Raw genomic sequence first — 17627 nt, 5'->3', positions numbered from 1 at the left:
TCCTTCCCTAGCATTTCACTGGTCATGTGGTTTGGACCCCGTGATCTTTTCCTCCCTAAAGATAACATCTAGGTCCACGTTGTATTTTCAACTCCAGGCCCAGAAAAGCAACAAAACCAGACAAGTGACACAGTGGCTGCCTCAGGACTAGCTGCATTAACTAATGACCCCTGCTGCTGCTGACCAATCAGTGGAGACTACAGCCCTGAAAAAGCACACTGGAAAACTGATTAATATTCTATTGAGATCTACCCTAAGATTTCCACATGCAAAAGAGAGATAATGGCAGGGGAGCAGCCCATGCCATTCCCTTTCCCCCTTCTTCCCTCTACGGGTCCACTTGCAACCAGGGGAGCAATAGGCAGTGACAGCTCGTCCCATGCTAATCCCCCGAACCTATCTCCAAGGTCCCCTTTTCTCTGACTTCTCAGGGAGCCAAAGCAGACCAGCCTAGGCTCTCCTGTTACTTCTTCTATATCCTTCCTTGTTTCACTGTCCTAAGTATATTTTTGCTGTGGCCAATAAATTCGTACTTACCTTGCTATACTTTGTCTCTTGATTGAAATCTTTCCTTCAAGAAGACAAAAACCAAGATCTTGTCATCTTGTTGGGAGCAAGTGGACAATGGCCAGACGGTATGTGACAAAGATCTCTGACCAAAACTTCTGCAGTAACCAGCCTGGAAAGCCAAACCACAACCTCTGTAGTAATGGGCCCAGCATGGTCAATGTCTGCCAGCCTCTCCCCAATCCCAGCAACTCCTCTTCCTCTCTTCCAACTCAGGGCCAACCAGAGAAAGCCAAACATGCTCCCCAACCAACCACAGAGATGCCCCTCTTCTAGTCTCACCCTTCAGTGTCCTAGGCAAACACCTCCAATCACAGCGCACCTGAGCCTCCTCTCTTTCCTCACTGGAAAGCTTGTTCACTCCCTGCCTTTGAGTCCCTCCCTGCCAAATGCACTTGATGGTAGCCGACTATCTGAATAAATAGCTTCTGTTTGTTTTCATTTGGGTGATCTTGGTTTATTTCCATATCTCCAACAGGGAGTCTGAACACAAAGTGAACATATGCATGAAACCAACTCTCAAATCCAGTTCTATCGTCACTGGGTTGTGCCACCACATCATTAGTTAATCTTTAAACTTCTACTTTCTTGTATTCTCTCCAACACATCCCCTGACAAAAGCAGGCTGAACTCAAGGAAAGGTGGGAATTCCAGGGCTAGCTAAGCCTGCCAGCAGGAATCAGATAAAGAACCCAAGAACCACCCTAGCCGTTTTCCCTCAGTGGATAGAGTGTGAGCCTTGGACCGAAGGGTCCTGGGTTCAATTCCAATCAAGGGCATGTACCTTGCTTGGTTGCAGGCTCGATTGTGTGTGCGGGAGGCAACCAATCAATGTGTTTATCTCACATCGATGTTTCTCTCTGTCTCTCCTCCTCCCACTCTCTCTAAAAATCAATGGAAAAACATCCTTGGGGGAGGCTTAACAATAACAACAAAAAAGAACCCAAGGACCACCACCAAGAAAGCAGTTTATGCCCCAAAAATCCAAGATAGCAACTAAAACCCCTTCCAAGCGACCTTTTGATGAAATTTTCTTAATTAGCATCCTAAAATTCACACTCAGGGGTGGAGATTTAACATTAAAATGAGACATGCAATGTATGGCTAGGCATGTTCCAAGCATGTTTGAGGACTGCGCACACTCCCTTGGAAATTGAGAACCCTCCACCCTTCCTCAAAAATCCCCACCCTTGGACCCACCTATCTCCCCCCAGACTCTTTATTACTTTCCTAATTCCCCAGAATTAGGAACAAGAAATCACTAGAGCATTCAATATCCTTCTCTATTCCTTGACCAAGGAATAGTTTCTGACTTGCCTTACCGAATACTGTCTCATCCTATTGATGAGACACAGTACAGAGCAACCACAATTTGGGACCCCTGACCAGCAGGGGTCAGTGACACTACACCTCCCAAAGGTGACCATTCTGACTTTCAATGCCATGGATCAGTTTTCCTTACTTCTGTGTTTTTTATATGAATAGAATCATACAGTGAGCATTTGTTTGTATATATTGACTTCTTTTGCTCAATGTCATGTCTGTGAGATGTGTCCATATGGTTGTGTATCATATGTTCATGCATACTCATGGCTGTATACTAGCAATCTATTGTGTGACTTTACTACAATTTACATGTCCATTCTACTATGAATAGACATTTGGGTCGATGCCAGTTTAAAGCTATCATGAACAGTGCCATTAGAAACATCCTTGCACAGGAAGACAAACAATCCCATTTAAAAATGGGCAAAGGACCTAAATAGACACTTCTCCAAAGTGGACATACAGATGTTCAAGAGACATATGAAAAAATGCTCAAAGTCACTGATCATTAGAAAGATGCAAATTAAAATGACACCTGTCAGAATGGCTACCATCTACAAATCAACAAATGACAAGCACTAGTGAGGATGTGGAGAAAAGGGAACCCTAGTACAACACTGGTGGGAATGCAGACTGGTGCAGCCATTATGGAAAACAGTATGGAGTTTCCTCAAAAAATTAAATATGGGCCCTAGCCGGATTGGCTCAGTGGATGAAGTGTCAGCCTGAGGAATAAAGGGTCCCGGGTTTGATTCCAGTCAAGGGCATATGCCAGGTTGTGGACTCCATCCCTAGTGGGGGATGTAGAGGAGGCAGCCGATCAGTGATTCTCTCTCATCATTGATGTTCCTATCTTATCTCTCTCTTCCTTTCCCTTCCTCTCTGAAATCAATAAAAATATTTTTTTAAATTAAATATGGAACTGCCATTTGACCCAGTAATCCCACTTCTAGGAATATATGCTAAGAAACCCAAAACACCAATCAGCTAAGATCTGGAAACAGCCCAAGTGCCCATCAGTAGATGAGCACTTTTATACCATGAAATACTATGCAACAGTAAAAAAGAAGAATCTCTTGCCCTTTGAGATAGCATGGAGGAACCTGGAGAATATATGTTAGTGAAATAAGTCAATCAGTATCACATGATCTCACTCATATGTGGAATCTAATTAACAAAATAAACTGATGAACAGAGTGGATCCAGAGACATGGAAGCATGGAACAGAGTGTGGAATCTTGGAGAGAAGGAGGGTAGGAGGGAGGTAATCAACCGAAGACCTTTATGTATATATGCATAACCCATGGACACAGACAATAGGCCTGGGGCGGGGGGCAGGCTAGAGAGGGTCAATGGGGAGGGGGGGGGGACATATGTAATACTTTCAACAGTAAAGATTTAAATTAAAAAAAAACCATACTTGCACATATTTTGGTAGACGTAAACTCTTGTTTCTGTTGTGTACAGACCCAGAAGTGGAATTGCTGGCTCATAGGTTATGCATGTGTTCAGTTTTAGTAAGTACTGCCAGTTTTCTAAGAGGTTATATACCAACTTACATGCCCCCAGAAGTTCATGAGAGTTTGTTACTCTATAGTATTTTCATCAACAGTTGATCTTGTCAGACATTCTTGTTTTAGCCTTTCTGGTAGTGTCTTTGCAAATTTATACTTAATATTTTTCTTATTCCCTATCAGTTCCAAGTGTTACTGTTTTCTTGGATTTCGGTATTACAATAATTTTTAAGAAGATTTTTAATTGATTTTTACAGAGAGAGAAAGAAACATTGATGTGAGAGGAACATATCAATCGGCCACCTTCCACACGCCCCTGCATGGGCGGGGGGGGATTGAAACAAACAATACAGGCATGTGCCCCCACCAGGAATTGAATGGAGGATATTTTTCCATTGATTTTTAGGGAGATTGGAAGAGAGAGGGAAAGACAGAGAGAAATATCGATGTGAGAGAAATACATCGATTGGTTGCCTCCTCACACAGCCCAACTAGTGCCTGGGCCTGGGAGAAGCCTGCAACCCAGGTACGTGCCCTTGACCGGAATTGAACTGGGACCCTTTGGTCTGTAGGCCGCTGCTCTATCCACTGAGGCAAACTGGCTAGGGCTGAACCAGCACACTTTTGATGCATGGGACAATGTCCAACGAACTGAACCACACCGGCCAGGGTTGGTATTATAATTATTAATAATACATAACTGACCCAGACAGTACTCTTCTCTTTCCCCCCATCCCCACCTATGCTTCAGGAACACTCCTTTAGACCACTCACTATTGTATTGGAAACAGTAAGTGGTGGAAGGGGACTCTTATTATTCTGCATCTCCATAGCCTTTCCTAGTACTCTGCACACAGTAGGTATAATATAAATATTGTATAAATACGTGAAAGGATGATATGAAAACCTATTTGTCTCCACCACACTCTGTGAGCCATCTCTAATCATTGGAGGGTATGCAATAGGTATCTTCCTCATTTTAGGCCTTAGACCAGCCATGGGCAAACTACGGCCCACGGGCCGGATCCGGCCCATTTGAAATGAATAAAACTAAAAAAAAAAAAAAAGACCGTACCCTTTTATGTAATGATGTTTACTTTGAATTTATATTAGTTCACACAAACACTCCATCCATGCTTTTGTTCCGGCCCTCCGGTCCAGTTTAAGAACCCATTGTGGCCCTCGAGTCAAAAAGTTTGCCCACCCCTGCCTTAGACCCACTATGGGGGATCCTTTATTAAACAATGTCTGCTAGCCCTAGCCGGCTTGGCTCAGTGGATAGAGCGTCAGCCTGCCGACTGAAGGGTCCCAGGTTCGATTTCGGCCAAGGGCACATGCCTGGGTTGTGGGCTCAATCCCCAGTAGGGGGCGTGCAGGAGGCAGCCGATCAATGATTCTCTCTCATCATTGATGTTTCTATCTCTCTCTCCTTCTCCTTTTCTCTCTGAAATCAATAAAGAAAAACAAAAACAAAACAATGTCTGTTAAACCAAATTGGCTTCCAGAGGACTGGCATTTTAGGCTTACCCTACCTGACACAGCCTCAGGCCATTGAACCTAAACACATGATGATTATAGTCATATTGTTACAACATCTCTGAGACTATATTCATTACACATTGTATGTTATTACACGATTATAGCAGGTGGCAGAACTTGGCACACTGGGCAGGGATGTGTTGGTATGAACTCTCTCTAAATGGGGTTCCTGGCTCCAAACTATGGGTCATGGGCTTGGAGAATATCTAGCTCTGGGGCTCAGAGGCCAGAGTTTTCCCTCCCAGTCTTGCAAACTAGCTATAGATTGGGTCATAATGGTACCCCTTTAATAGGGTCATTGTGAGGATTAAAGGGGTCAATATATGTAAAGTGCTTAAGCCCAGTGCCTGGCACACAGTGAAGTGTAGGGTTAAGTGGTAGCCCTTTTTATTACTGCTGTTAACAGTAGCAGCAGCAGGAATGAGTAATGCTGAGTGACCATGCCCAACACCAGGTGTGAACTTCGTGGCCCTGGGCTACATGGAAAAGAGCAGAAAGGTGAGCACAAGAGGCATATGTAATCTTGGTCTATGGAGAGTTATCACTTCCAGCACAGGTTAGACCAGGAACCCTAGACACCACTTTCCTGGGACGGATGAAAGAGGGTTGTCCTTGGCCATCAACTTTAAGATAGTGCATTGGTGGAAAGCAAGGACCTCAAGGCCTGAGGCTCCATTCCTAGGAGACTCCTGTGAGAGCAGGTGCCGTGCTGTGGAGTGTGAATCTGGCTCGGCATGGGAACTTCTGCCTGCTGGAAGGGCTGTCCGAGCCTAGAGGAAGCCCCTGGTGCAAAGGGGCAAGGTGCCACCGGACACACCCATCAACTGTCACCTCCCAGGTGCTTATCAATGAAGGAAGACACTTTGGTCCCCTCCTCCTAAGACAGAGATCCAGTACTATTCACACTCTGAACTGGATGCCACCCACAGAGACCAAGAAACCAAGAGGGGTCTGGCCGGTGTTGCTCAGTGGTTGAGTGTTGACCTATGAATCAGGAGGTCCCAGTTTGATTCCTGGTCAGAGCATATGCCTGGGTTTCAGGCTCAATCCCTAGTAGGGGGCATGCAGGAAGTACCTGATCAATGATTCTCTCTCATTATTGATGTTTCTCTCTCTCCCTCTCCCTTTCCTCTCTGAAATCAATAAAAAAAATTTTAAATAGGGTTGGGGATGAGGCAGTAGGGTCTGAGTCTGCCTCTAAAGCTGTAGCCAGGTGCTCCAGCCCTTCCAATTTGAATGATGACATGTTTCCCAACCTTAGTTAATGCCAGGAACCATTCTAAGATTCATATAAACTCATTTAATCCTCACAACAACACTAGGAGAAATATATATACATATACTTATTTATTTTTACTATTCATCCCTCTTTCACAGCTAAGAAAACAGGCACAGAGGTTAACACCTTGCCCAAGAGCACAAAGTGAGTGAGAGGCAGAGCGGGATTCAGGCCTAGGCTACTCTTATCCACTGGGCACTCTGCCTCTCATGCCCTCATCTCTATCAGAATGGGCAGGGGAGAGGTGGGAGAAGCAATTAGTGGCCCCCTGCTCTGGGCCAGGCACTTGACAAACACCTGTATGCTTCAATCTCATTAGAACCCAGTGAAGGATGAACCATGATACTCACAGTCCATGAGGGAGAGCAAGACCAGAGCAGTTTGATCATCTATTTGCCCAAGCCACACAGCCCAGGAAGGGGTGAAGCTGAAATCCAAACTTCAGCCTGAGTCTGCCCCAAAGAGGGCCCCTCCCCAACCTGCATGGGGATGGGGACCGGGAGGAAGGGGAAGCAGAGAAGGGGGTGAGAAGACTGGAAAGGGGCCTTCCCAGGGGTCTATGGGATCCTCCAGGCTCCTCCCCACCCTTTCCTGGCATGGGCAGAGAACACAAGGGGCAGGGGACAAGAAGCAGCTCCAGTGTTCTCTCATTGCTCTCAAGGCAATGGCCTCAGGAGCGAGGTCCTGTGGATCTCCCTCCCTGGACACCTGTTAGCTGCCAGGGACCAGGGCAGGATGGGGGTTAGGGTTGGCCAATCCTTTGCACTCTTCAGCAGCACCTCCTGATCCATGGCAAACATAGATAAGGCGTGGACAGAGGGACCTCCTCCAGAGGACAAAGGCGACAACCCAGATTGCTGGGCGGCAGGTCTGGAGGGCACAGGACATATGCTTGAGCCCAGAAAGCCAAGGATGGTAAGGAAGCTGCAGAATGCACCAGCTGGACAGAAATGCCGCCTCCCAGGATTCAGTCAGCAATGGCACAGCCTCCCCCGAGGGCTGCAGCCCCCTCTGACCCAGCCTCTGCCAGACCCACGGAAGGGACAGGAGAGTAGGACTAGCTGCATGCCTCAGGACAGGTGTATAAATGGGAACAGAGCAGATGCATGGTGGGAAGGGCAGAGGGCTTCACTGGTGTAGGCGTCGCCGGTACAGCACAACTACTAGGACTGTGGCCAGGAGCACCCCTGCCCCGGCAGCAGCCACCCCAAGCCATGGAGCCCTCTGAGCCTTCTCATCACACAGCACTTCCTTCTCTTCCTTGAGCTGGGAGGCAGCGTGCAGCCCAGGACTGCCTGCCAGGAGGTCAGCGCTGGGACCCTCAGCTACATGGATTCTAAGGATGTCCCCTGACATGTACTCGTTCTCCTCCGGAGTGTTGTCAGGGCCTGAGTCTGTGTTGTTGCTGCAGCTGATGGCAAGGTCCGCAGAGCAGCCAGAGAATGGCTGGCTGTCTATCTGGGAAGAGAGCCCGCCTGGCTTGCTCAGCTCCAGCTCTGAGCCCCAGCTGTTGGAGCGGCTGTCTGCATAGGGTGAGCTGCCTCTAGCAGTGGCACTTGTGGGCGCTGGAGACACTGGCGTCTCCTGTTAAAAAAGAGAGAGAGAGAGGATGGAAGGGCCTGGGGATGGCAAGCCAGGTTGGACGGCCCCATTCCTAGGCCAGGGCATGAACTAGCACCCCAACCTTGTAATTCCCAGCCCATTATACCCATGAGGTCACCCTCTTAGGAAGTCAACCCACCAATAGTTTAGGAAAGCAGTTAGGGGGAGGCGACCCAGGCCCTGCAGCAGCATCAGTGGTGACTTCTTCCAGGGCAGCCCTGTCCCTACTCACTGGCTTGCCTGTGAATCCAACCCCACCCCTGGGACCCCTTGGTGTGTACGGCCCCATCCTGAACCAACATTCAGCCTGGGCCTGAGGACCATGGAGTGGCCAGCCACATGGGCTTGGTTCCTCTGGGCAGATAGCAGCAGTAGGGTGATATGTGCAGGCTCCAAGAGGCAGCTATGGGGAGCTGCTGGGTCAGAGCAGCTGCCCAGGCTGGATGGGATGGGACTGCTGTCTGTAAAACCCGGGTCATGGAGGGGCAGAGCAAAGTGTCGAGGCAGACAGGCCATTCTGCTCTCTCTCACTGCTTCCTCTTCTGAAAAACTGAATTACTAAGCTTACCAGGGAGCTGTGAGATCTAAATGGATTAATGCATGTGACCAGTGGGGGTGGCCCACCTTGTCCGACTCTCCTGAGGTATCCACACTTAAGAGCTCTAATGATGGTTATTACTCTAAAGCAGCGGTCACCAACCTTTCGGACCTCATGGACCACCAGTGGTCTGCGGACCACTGGTTGGTGACCGCTCCTCTAAAGGACATGGTGTGGGGGTCTGGATGAGGCTACTTCTCAGCTGTGCCTATACCCTCAAAAAGAGGCTCTGAACCAGAATGGAGACTGGCAAGGGTCCAAGAACAGGGCTATGGAAGGGGCCTGGATCACTGCTTGGAGGGGTGAGGACTCACCTCCGAGGGTCTGCTGCTACTCCTGATGGTGGGTGCTGTGTTGGCAGGCACCTTGCTGGACACCGAGCTCGTGGGCATCCTGTGGTCAGGGACCAAGCCAGTAGGTACCTTGGGTGACACTGTGCCAGCAGGTGTTGAACTGATAGGCAACTTGGAAGGTGTTAGACTGGTGGGCACATTAGAGGACATTATACCAGCGGTCTTTGAGCTGGTGGGCAACTTGGAAGGCACTGTGCTGGTAAGTGCTGAGTGGTGGGGCACCTTGGAAGGTGCTGTGCTGGTGGTCACAGAGTTGGTGGGTACCGCTACTCCACTGGAGCAGGTGGTAGTTTCAGCCTGATCACTAGCACCCCCTGCAGAGGAGGAGAAGGTGCCAGTAGACGGAGCTGACACTGGGGGTCCAGGCAAGCGGCTTGCCCTGGGGGTAGAACGGGCCAGGGGCTGGAAGGAGACAGTTGGAGACACCGGCCCATGGGATGATGTAATGCTGGAGACCATGTCTGCAGGTGGTAAGACAAAAGAGGAAACAAACCCACGGGAGGGCTGGGATCAGAGAGCTGGAAAAGGGTCCCTCTGCCCCAGCTCACACCATCTCTATGGCATCAAGGCTTCTCAACTTCCTACCCAGTCCCTGTGGTCACTGCTCCCAGGCCTGAAGGCCCAACAGCTACGGACACATCCTTGGTCCTGTCTATCCTCAGTCCTTGACCTATAGCACCGAGTCTGTTCTCTCACGAGAATGAAATGGTCCGTCTCTCCAACAGCTTCTAGCACAGTGATGGCGAACCTTTTGAGCTCGGCGTGTCAGCATTCTGAAAAACCCTAATTTAACTCTGGTGCCGTGTCACATATAGAAATTTTTTTATCTTTGCAACCATAGTAAAACAAAGATTTATATTTTTGATATTTATTTTATATATTTAAATGCCATTTAACAAAGAAAAATCAACCAAAAAAAATGAGTTCGGGTGTCACCTCTGACACGCGTGTCATAGGTTCGCCATCACTGCTCTAGGAGCTTGAATATCATTAATTATCTGCTCTGCTTCTGCTCCTCCTGCCTGGGACACACCCCCTTTCCTCCTTGCCTGCCTTTTCCATCTCCTTCCTAGCCTGGTGGGATCCTAGATGTTCTTCCCATTGCCATCTTTTCTCCCTGCCTCACCCCAGCAGGACAATCCTGGACCAGGGCAGCAGGATGGCTCAAGCAGAGCTCATACCAGTCACGTGGTCCCAGAGGCCCAGCCAACCCCCAGTGCGTGCAAATCTCCTAGGAGGCCTAAGGGCTTGATGTGTGTATGTGGGGGGGGGGGGGGGGGGTGCAGGCACAAAGCCACCCCTGGAAGGAGGGCCTGCCCTGGGGGAAGCAGAGGGAACAGGGGGTGATGGTCCATAAGGCAGTTATGTCAGGATTTTCTATGGAACTCTGAGAATGCACACTCCACACCCTACAGCTGACAAAGGCCAGGAGTGCTTCTGATGTGCCCACCACCCCAGATATAACACCACGGAATCCTGTGGAACCTTGTCCACACACGAATGAAATCGAAGTGCCCTTTGCCTCTCTCTGGTCCACAGCAGCATTTCCTGAAAGGTATTGCATGGCAAGCTGACACTGCAAAAAGCAAATGGGTGCTTGGGGCAGGGTATGAGGTGGCAGAAGTATAGGGCCACTAAGATGGCTTCTCTGAGCCTTTAACTGCTCATGTGCCTTGTGGCTGTCCCGGGGGCACCGAGGGCTGGCCGGGCACCGGTGTCATGTGGAACACAGCTTGGGAAATAGTGGCGCAGAGAGATGCCAGCCTGGAGGGTCAGAGTGGACAGCTCTACATACCTAAGGGGGAATCCTGAGGTCTGGTGTGGGGATTCAGGCCTTTGGCTGATGAAGACCATACTTCCGCTGGGGGCTGAGAAATTTTAATGATTTTCTGGGAGCCTGAGACCATTTTAGGGCAGGCAGTGCCTAAGTGCTCCCTTGCCAACAGCAGCCCGAGCCCTGTACTCTCCCTCTGCACTGTCCTCCAGGTACTGGCAGATCCCTACACAGTCCCTTTGGGAGAGTGCAGAGTAGCCCCAAGTCTCTTCTACCTGTATCCATGTCCTCTGAAATGTGATTGTCAGTCCTATCATCTAAGGATGGAATGTTCCCTACTCCTTGACTCTGGGCTGGCCTAGGACTTGCTTTGGCCCATACAATGCGGCACGAGGAACACCATGCCAGTTTTGAGCCTGTGCCCCAACAGCCCTCTCTTTCTCAGAACTCTGCTCAGCTGCCATAAAATGGGCTTTTTGCTGGAGGATGAGACTCACGGAAGAGAACCAAGGTGCCCCAGACAACAGCTACAAGCAGAGCTTATGTGTATGCTAGTGTGTACACAAGAGGGAGTTCAGCCAAGATCTGAATCAGTTGTACCAGCCCAAATTGCTGACCCACAGAATCATGAAATAAATGGTCAAATTTTAAGCTATCAGGTTCTGGGGGACTGTTTGTTATACAGCAAATGCTAACCAATACACCCTCTAAGGAACTGGGTTTCTCCCTGGGGTAAACTCCCTTCATTCCCACCCTTGCCTCTTGTCTAAGAAAGCCAGAGGGGCAACTCTAACCCTCACCCTCACTTAGAGATCAGAGAGGCCCTCGCCTCCAGATTCTATACATACCTGTTACGTGGGTATTGCCCAGTTCTTTTTCCTGCTCCTGAGGCCCACTGGAGGTCAGGGGGCTGAGGGACGCCATGTCAGAGGAGGGCTCCTGGGGGCCACTGGGCCTCCTCAGGTCAGCCCCAGAGCTGTCTGTCTGTGGGGACTTCTTTGAATTCTGCAAGAGGCAAAATGTGAATAAGGCAGCTGCTTCTCCCAGGAGCTGGCAAAGGATAGCTTATGCTTGGGGGAGGCTCCTAGAGGCCTCAGCCCACGCCACGGAGCACAGGAAACAAGGAAGCCACTGCTTCGGCTTCAGTTATAGCCAGACCCTCTCTACAGGTGACTCTGAACCCACCTCATAGAAAACACACACACCATCCCCTGGGGAGTCCCTATCTATCCCTCTGGTCTTGTAGAAAGGTCCCCCTCTGTGAGGCCATTGCACAGACCCCTTTCTTGGGCTTCAAATCCAGTCTGGTGTCTCCAGGACACCCACTGCCCATTCATCCTATCCCAACAGAATCAGCCTTCTTTCCCCCAAACTTCACTTTATTGGCAATAATTACAGCTCCACCATCTACCCGCTACCCCATCACCTCCTACTACCTTACGCCCCCTCATCTGGTCAACCCCTAGTCTCTCAACATCTCACATGCACCATTGCAAAGACCTCAAACTGTGACCGCACAGCTAGCTGATGAGAGGACTGGGCTGCCACAGAGTGAAGCCTTGGCCAACAGTCTGGGAGCTGGTCTGGGGCAGATCCCATTAGGGGAGCCCTGGGGTTCTGAGCAGAGATTAGGCATGATTTGTGGGGTGTAGGAGAGGGCTTCTGGAAGGCTGGGTGAGCAGAAGTAGGCAGATGGCAACACAAAAGCAGGGGGCAGAAGGCAGATCGTGAGGACATACCTCTCCCGGGGACGCTGGCGACTGGGTGTCCTGGACAGGCATGGGGTAACTTGGCTCCTCGTCTCCGTAGCTATTGTGAGCGGCACTGGGGGCCACAGCGGGTGTGGAGGGCCCTGGTGTCTCAGCAGGAACTGACGGCGGCTGCGGTGGGGCTGGGGGGCGTCTCTGGCTCACTGGAGGACAGACATAGTGATGTCAAGGGGGAATCGGGGGTGTTCCTAAGCACCTAAGCAGTGACAGGAGAGGTGCTCTTGGACCCCCAGGGCCATGGCTGTCGAAACCCCCACAGCTCCAAAAGCTGTCCTGATATGGCTGGCACTCCTCAGAGGAGACAAGCTTCACTGAGTGGGAGGCAGAAGTGGGAGGAAGGCAGGGGTTGGGGAGGACGAGGAGAGGAAGGTGGAACAAGACAGAAGGGGAGAATGTGGGGTGCCTCGCTGGCCTCACACCACCCAGACTGGGTCAGCAGTCACGGCTTCGCTGTCCCCAGGCTTTCTCCTCCTGTGGGTGGCTGTCACCACCAACTGACCCTCTACCTGATGCTGCCTCCTCTTCAGCCCCTCTCCTTTGCCCCCATCACCTACCCTGGCCCCACCATGGTGGTGTGTACACAGGGAATCACTGTTAATCTCCACAAATAAAGAGACAGGTTTGGAAGGAAGGGAGGGAGGGACAGAAGGTAGAGAAAAATGATAGAAGACAAACAGCATGGTATTGTAAGGCTATAAATCTAGGCAGGGCTTCAGGAATGGTCTCTAGGCTGAAATATAAATAGGGCTGGCTTGCCTTTTCTCCTGTTTCAGTCCCTCAGACCCTGACCTCACAAAACGCCCTAGGGCCGTGGTCGGCAAACCGAGTCCTGGGTTCTCTAGCTTAGGGCTTTGCATGAATTATCTTATTTAATGCAATTATTCCTACTCTGCTGACGAGGAAGCTGAGGCTTTGCAAAATACCACGTGCGGGCGCGCATGTACAGTGCGACTGAAACTTCGTGGCCCATGTGCAGAAGTCGGTATTTTGTGGAAGAGCCACACTCATGGGGACAGAGAGCCGCATGTGGCTCACGAGCCGCGGTTTGCCGAGCCGCAGTTTGCCGACCACTGCCCTAGGGGCATTTGGCCTGACAGGGGGTATTGAGGGGAGCTCAGGGGTAACTGGGTGGGGAACCTAGAAGGCTCTAAGGGAAGAGAAGAGATGTGGGGAAAGGAAAAAAGAAACCCATGATAGAGAAAAAGGAGACAGTAAAGGGAAGGAAAGAGAGAAGAGTGGGAGAGAGAAGGTGAACTGAGGGAGAGGAGCCAGGAGAAAGTGAGAACAGGGGTGGGAGGCAAACATCACAGCCACAAAAATGAGAGGAGGCTCCATTTGCTGAGCACAGGGAGGTGCTCAGCCCCCCTAAGCACCCCACATGCTGACATCCCAGGGTATCCACCACAGGCCCATGCGGTACATGTTGCCATTAGCCCTGTTTTACAGAGAAGACTGAGGTTCAGAAAATTAAGAGACCCAGCCAAAGGGACACAGCTAAGTAGCTAAGCTGGGACCTAAACCCAGGTTTGTCTACTGCCCCGGAGTGATGGGAGGGAGGGTGACAGAGGAAGGGAGGAGGTGCAGGAGTGAGGGGACAGGGAGAGTGGAGGGCAGGGGAACAGAGGGGCTCCAAGAGCAGGGCCAGGGTAGGGGCTTACAAGGCAGGTTGCTCTGATAGACGCGGTCCACTTCGTCAGCAAGAGCAGCCAGCTCACAGGCCCTCAGTGCCCAGATGAGGGACTCCACCCAGCCACTGCGCCGCTGAAGGCTGTTGAAGAGATCCCAAATGGTGTTCCGGTTCCCCTTGAGTTCGAGGTGGGCCCGCAGTAGGTCCTGGAAGACACAGCCCATGGCCCTGCTCAAGCCAGGTGGCCCTGGCCCTTCTCCCACTCCAGAGGGGACAGCTGCAGAGAGGGGCCCCAAGCAGCCACAAGAGGGAGGCAGCCATCTGACACTGGGTCAGAGCCCAGGGCAAAGTTAGGGTTTGAGTTCAAGTTTAAAGGCAGCTATCAGGAAAGAGGCTCGAACTGTGTCCTGGGTTCTCTAGCTCAGGGCTTAGCATGAATGATCTTATTTAATGCAATTATTCCTACTCTGCTGACGAGGAAGCTGAGGCTTTGCAGAAGTAAGGCAGCGAAGGTCCTTCAGCAGCGAGGCAGGATCTGAACCCAGTGAGTCTGATGCCAAAGCCTGGGGTTTGTTTATACAGCCTCCAAGGCAAAAGGGTTTAGATTAGCAAACGGGAGAAAGGTGTGTAGGAAACTGCAGATGACGAAGGGCTTGACGGAAAAGAGAGGAGGCCAATAATAAGGACCAGGGAAGGGGAGGGACTGGGGAGATGCTGAGATGAAGCAGCAGCTGCAGAGCTTTAAATCCACCTGAATTCCCACATAAAAACAAGCAACCAGATAGCAGAAACAAAACCCACAGTTGTTGCTCAGTGGTTTGAGCATTGACCTATGAACCAGGAGATCACAGTTCGATTCCAGGTCAGGGCACATGCCTGGGTTGTGGGCTCAATCTCCAGAGGGGGCGTACAGGAGGCCGCCAATCAATGATTCTCTCTCATCACTGATGGTTCTATCTCTCCCTCTCCCTTTATCCCTGAAATCAATAAAAATATCTTTTTTTAAAAAGAAAAAGATGGTTCTGATAAAAGTTTATGTGGGGCCCTGGCCGGGTTTGGCTCAGTGGATAGAGCGCCAGCCTGCGTACTGAAGGGTCCTGGGTTCGATTCCCGTCAAGGGCACATGCCTGGGTTGTGGGCTCGATCCCCACTAGGGGGTATGCCGGAGGCGGCCAATTCATGATTCTCTCTCATCCATGATGTTTCTATCTCCCTCCCTCTCTGAAATCAATAAAAAAAAATTTTTTTTTAAAGGAAGTATGTGTATCATTTAAAAAAAAAAATGTTTGTGTGGGGCCCAAAACCCAGAAATTTCAGGCAGCCACTGCCGTGTTGTTGAGCACTGCACCAACACGACACCAGAGGGAGCCCAGGAAAGTTGGAAAGGCTACCCTGAACCACACTTCATTCTGAAAGTTAGAAAAGAGGCAGGACAGGAAGTGGGTTAGACAATAGGGAAGGAAGAAGTTGGCGCTGGCTTGGGTGAGGCTCTGAATTCCGCAACCCTGCCCTCCCCCTCCCTCCGGTCTGACTGCTGCCAGGCCCTGGCTCACCTGGTCACTGGTTGTGAGGCAAGACAAGTAAGGCAGAATCTCCAGAACAGGAATATGGTGAAACTTGCGGTAATTGCGGCGGATGTACTCGAAAGTCTTCTCCTCGGCAAACGTCATCACTCTCCAGCTCTGCGGACGAGGGCTCTAACTCGATGGGACTGAGAGCGAGGGAAAAGACTGGAAGAAAACAGATCACACATGACAGCAGGAGTGCAAGCGGGGTTGGAAAAAGGCAATTCTTTCTTTCTCAACTCTGGAATTCTGGCCTTTTCTCTTTAATCACCCTATTTTATTGTTGCCTGAGTCTCAGAGGCCCTCAAGGAATTTGCTTAAAAACAAATTGATGACCACAAACATCAGAGCCAGAAGATCGAGGGTCCATCTCTGCCCTGCAAGTTGGTCAGTGTTGGGAAGGGCCTGGTTCCTCGCCATTGTCCCCAAGTCTGTGTGTGCCCCTAGCTGCTGACAGCAGGAGGGCTCCAACTAGACACGCTGCTTCTTTGAAGTACACCGAGAAAAAATGCAGCAGCCCAACGTGATAATAATAGGACCCATCCTACTTGAAAGGTAAAGAAAATTAAGTATTAAGAAAAGAAGGGGCTTGCTAGTTAGTGGAAGAGCAAAGGGTGAGGTTCTTTCCAGAACATTACTGCAGGCCTGCCATTTAAAGCTTGCTACATACATGTTCTTCGGGTAGGAGGCTGAGTTCCACTCTCCTGAACTCACTGTTGACCTGGGGCAAGTTACCAGTCTTTTCCAGGCCTATCCTCACCCCTAAAATGGCTCAGAGAGCTTGTTCTGATAATACAGTAGTTCTGCCTTATAAGCTTGAGGTCTCAAATACAAGCAATTACTGCCAGTCCCTTCTGTAGCACTTAACACAATTTGCAATTAGAGATGCATTCGTTTGATCATTTCTTATTTGCCTCCCCCTGGGAGAAATGCAGGGAATGCATTTCTCTACCATCATCCAATTTATATTTTATTTTGTGGGACAGATACCAAATCAGTAAGTGCACATATAAATAAGAATCCCGGGCGGTAATAAAGGTTACAAAGAAAATAAAGCAGGGTACTGAGACAGAGCCGATGCAGAAGGGTAGCTGCTTGAACTGGGATGGTCCGAGAGGCCTTTCTGAATTGGCCACATTTGAGCTGGGCTCCTTCCTGGCTGTGAGATTGGTATTTCTGACCGAAGGCACAGCAAGTGAGAAGTCCTAGCGTGGGAACGAGCTTGGCATGTTTGAAGAAGAGAAAGCAGGTCCAGGTAGTCCAGGTTTAGAAAGCTAGGGGAGGGGCAGAGATCAAGGTCAAGGAGGGCCGCTTATATATAGCGTTATAGGAAAAATGTTGGGCTTTATGTGGAGTGAAACAGGGAGCCACTGGAGGGTTCTGAGCAGGGAAGGGAGAGCGCTTGATTTCTGTTAAAGACCTCTCTGGCGGCTGTGAGGACCTTGGACTGTGGAGGGGCCAGGATGGAAGCAAGGAGACAAGTCACAGCAGAGGACAAACAGATGATGGGTATGGCTAGGATGGTAACCATGGAGGTGGCAAGAGATGGCTGGATTCCTGGTGTTTTGTGGACCTGGGAGGTGAGAGAGAGAAGAATCAGGATGACTTCTTGGGCGCTGGGTGGATGGATGGTGCATTAAGCCAGCCAGGGATATCAGGGATAGGAGCAGTGTCAGGGTTTCCCGAGCTCCGTTTTGAACACGTGAAGCTTGAGATCCTATTGGATGTCCAGATGGGTTTTCGGGGAGGGAAGTGGCCGAGGAGAAGGCCAGGCTTGAGTGAGACCACTGGGAGACAGTGCCGCACAGCAGAGAGTGTTCAAAAGCTGCTGAGGCCACCAGTCTCTCACACAGGAAACAGGACAGCAGTCCAGTCTATGGGCCTCACCACCTCACATTGCATGACTTGCTTTGCCAACCAGGTGGTAGATTCCTGGTGGGGCAAGTGCTAATGAAAGAGGTCAAGAGGATCACGGAGGTGGGGCAGGGGTCCTCGGAGACTTCAAGAGATGAGCAACGAACAACTCCGTGGTAGTTAATAGACCCTTTTCTCCTTCCCTCCATGGCATCCAGAGAGGTACCAGGCGTCAGGTGATACATTCTTCTGCATTCTAG

At 50.3% G+C, this 17627-nt stretch overlaps 1 protein-coding gene across 1 annotated transcript in view; it reads right to left on the bottom strand.

Moving 5' to 3' along the window:
• Positions 1-6226: 6226 nt before the first annotated feature.
• Positions 6227-17627, bottom strand: part of MAVS (mitochondrial antiviral signaling protein) — a 13500-nt gene continuing 2099 nt past the window's right edge. Inside the window, exons 2-7 of the mRNA XM_006096420.3 lie at positions 15502-15678; positions 13980-14154; positions 12292-12464; positions 11401-11557; positions 8740-9239; positions 6227-7809 (exon numbers count right to left, since the gene is read on the bottom strand). Of these exons, the coding sequence (XP_006096482.1) occupies positions 7354-7809; positions 8740-9239; positions 11401-11557; positions 12292-12464; positions 13980-14154; positions 15502-15618 (1578 nt within the window). The 5' untranslated portion in view covers positions 15619-15678 and the 3' untranslated portion in view covers positions 6227-7353. The remainder of the gene's footprint in view (positions 7810-8739; positions 9240-11400; positions 11558-12291; positions 12465-13979; positions 14155-15501; positions 15679-17627) is intronic.

This window comes from Myotis lucifugus, unplaced genomic scaffold (genome assembly GCF_000147115.1).
Source record: "Myotis lucifugus unplaced genomic scaffold, Myoluc2.0 scaffold_178, whole genome shotgun sequence".
NCBI classification, from domain to species: domain Eukaryota; kingdom Metazoa; phylum Chordata; class Mammalia; order Chiroptera; family Vespertilionidae; genus Myotis; species Myotis lucifugus.
This window is presented reverse-complemented; position numbering and strand designations above follow the sequence as displayed.